Source organism: Lotus japonicus, chromosome 5 (genome assembly GCF_012489685.1).
Source record: "Lotus japonicus ecotype B-129 chromosome 5, LjGifu_v1.2".
NCBI lineage: Eukaryota > Viridiplantae > Streptophyta > Magnoliopsida > Fabales > Fabaceae > Lotus > Lotus japonicus.
In genome coordinates, this window is record NC_080045.1 from 49,172,328 (window position 1) to 49,174,245 (window position 1,918).

The 1,918-nt window shown below is 49.3% G+C and overlaps 1 protein-coding gene across 1 annotated transcript; it reads left to right on the forward strand.

Moving 5' to 3' along the window:
* Positions 1-1,176: 1,176 nt before the first annotated feature.
* Positions 1,177-1,554, forward strand: LOC130719701 (uncharacterized). Its single transcript, XM_057570312.1, has one exon. It carries the CDS (start codon positions 1,177-1,179, stop codon positions 1,552-1,554), a length of 378 nt encoding a protein of 125 aa, XP_057426295.1.
* The last annotated feature ends 364 nt before the right edge of the window (positions 1,555-1,918 follow it).

The window sequence follows — 1,918 nt, forward strand, 5'->3', positions numbered from 1 at the left end:
TCAACATGTAAATAATAGCTAACGAGAAAAAATATAATAATATTATTATAACATCTAAGTCAGTAGATATATTATTAGTCTCTATCTATAGAGGCTTATATGATTAAATAATTATATAGTTTTATTTATAAGCAATGAATAATGATGCCTTCAACTCCCTGCACAGTGCACACAAGCCAATCCAAGTGCTGCAAATTGGACTGGGCGAGACCCTAGGGTCCCAGAAGCGCTGGCCTAAGGCGAGGAGCGGACCAGGAATCTGGGCCTTCATCCCGGAGGCCCAATCGGCCCATTAGGATGATTTAGAGGCGCTAAGCCCAACTCCCCCAACTATAAATAGGGGAGGGGTACTAATTGTAAAGGACTCTTAGCTCATTGGTGAAATAACAAAATTGAAATTCAGTTATTCTCTCTCCAAAGTGGTTACGCCTTCATTCTCTCTAGGAATCTCACATCACGTTCCTTACACCTTAGGTACTATACATCCTCTCAATGTTCATGATGGAACATTTGACGCCGTCTGTGGGGAATGGTAGATTTTGATTCCCGGACTGCGTGGATTGCAATTTGGTTTAGAGAAGTTCAATTTTCTGTGTGATTTTCTTCGGTTTTCAGTTTTTCCCTCGAAGTTCTTTGGTTCACTAACAAAGATCGATGGAGACACGTCGTCGACGACGCGACGAAGATAAGGAGCGGCGGCGCGGTTCGCCTCCACGTCGCGTGAGAGGAAGGCCGCGACGCGACTAAGTTCGCCGTGAAGAAACCGATCGGTTAACTCCTCCACCACCACCTCCACCTCCTCCTTCTCCGACACATCCATTACCTTCTCCGCCAACTTCACCAGAGCAGCAGAGATCACCAGCGCACTCACCCGGAGCTTCGGGAGAGGAGACTCTGGCACCTCAGGCACCGATCTCTGGCCAAGACTGGAGGCGCTTGATCCGTAGTGTTGATGATATACGGCAGCGAAACGATTACTTACAAGAACATTTAGAGTATTATCGTTCCGAGCAGCAGGATGAAGGGGAGCGCGAAGCGGAAGCCGTGGCTGAATTCGAACCGTTCTCAGCGGCAGTAAGGGAGGTTACTATACCAGATAACATAAAGAATATTGTCCTTGAGACATATAGCGGGAAAACTGATCCCAAAGAGCACCTGCTATATTTCAATACAAAAATGGTGATTAGTGCCGCTTCCGACGCTGTGAAGTGCAGGATGTTTCTAGCTACGTTCAAAGGCACAGCCATGGCGTGGTTTACCACGCTACCCCGAGGATCCATCACTAATTTCCGTGACTTCTCATCAAAGTTCCTTGTCCAGTTTTCCGCCAGTAAAACCAAGCAGGTGACAATTAAGGATCTCTACAACGTCCGCCAATCCGAGGGCGAGACTCTGAAGCAGTATGTAAAACGATTCAGCGCGGCATTAGTCAAAATTGAGGAGTCAGAGCCGCACGCCTGTGCGCGTGCCTTCAAGAACGGGTTGCAGCTGGGGAAGCTGAATAGCAAGTTGAGCCGCAAGCCGGCTCGGTCCATGGCGGAGATCCGGACGTGAGCAAACACCTACATTCTGGACGAGGAGGATGATGCTTTCAAGCGAAGGCGCGCGAAAAAGGAGAAAGACGGCGAACAGGGGGACGCTTCGCTAGGGGAGAAACGGAATAAGGAGAGGGGAGAGGGCAGTAAAAGGCGAGACAGGAAGGTGAGGACAGGAGAGAAGGCTGCGAAGGAGCCATTGTACCCCAAGAGAGAAAATTTTGAGCGTCGCAGACCGTGGCATCAAGCTGACCCTCGCCGACGAGAGGAGTCAGGGAAGAGTCTAAATGCACATTTGACGAAGTTGCTTCGAGAGGTCAAGGTAACCCACGCGGTTGAGGAAAGCGAGAAAGAGGCCGACCCGCCTCGAGCAGCGTTGGATA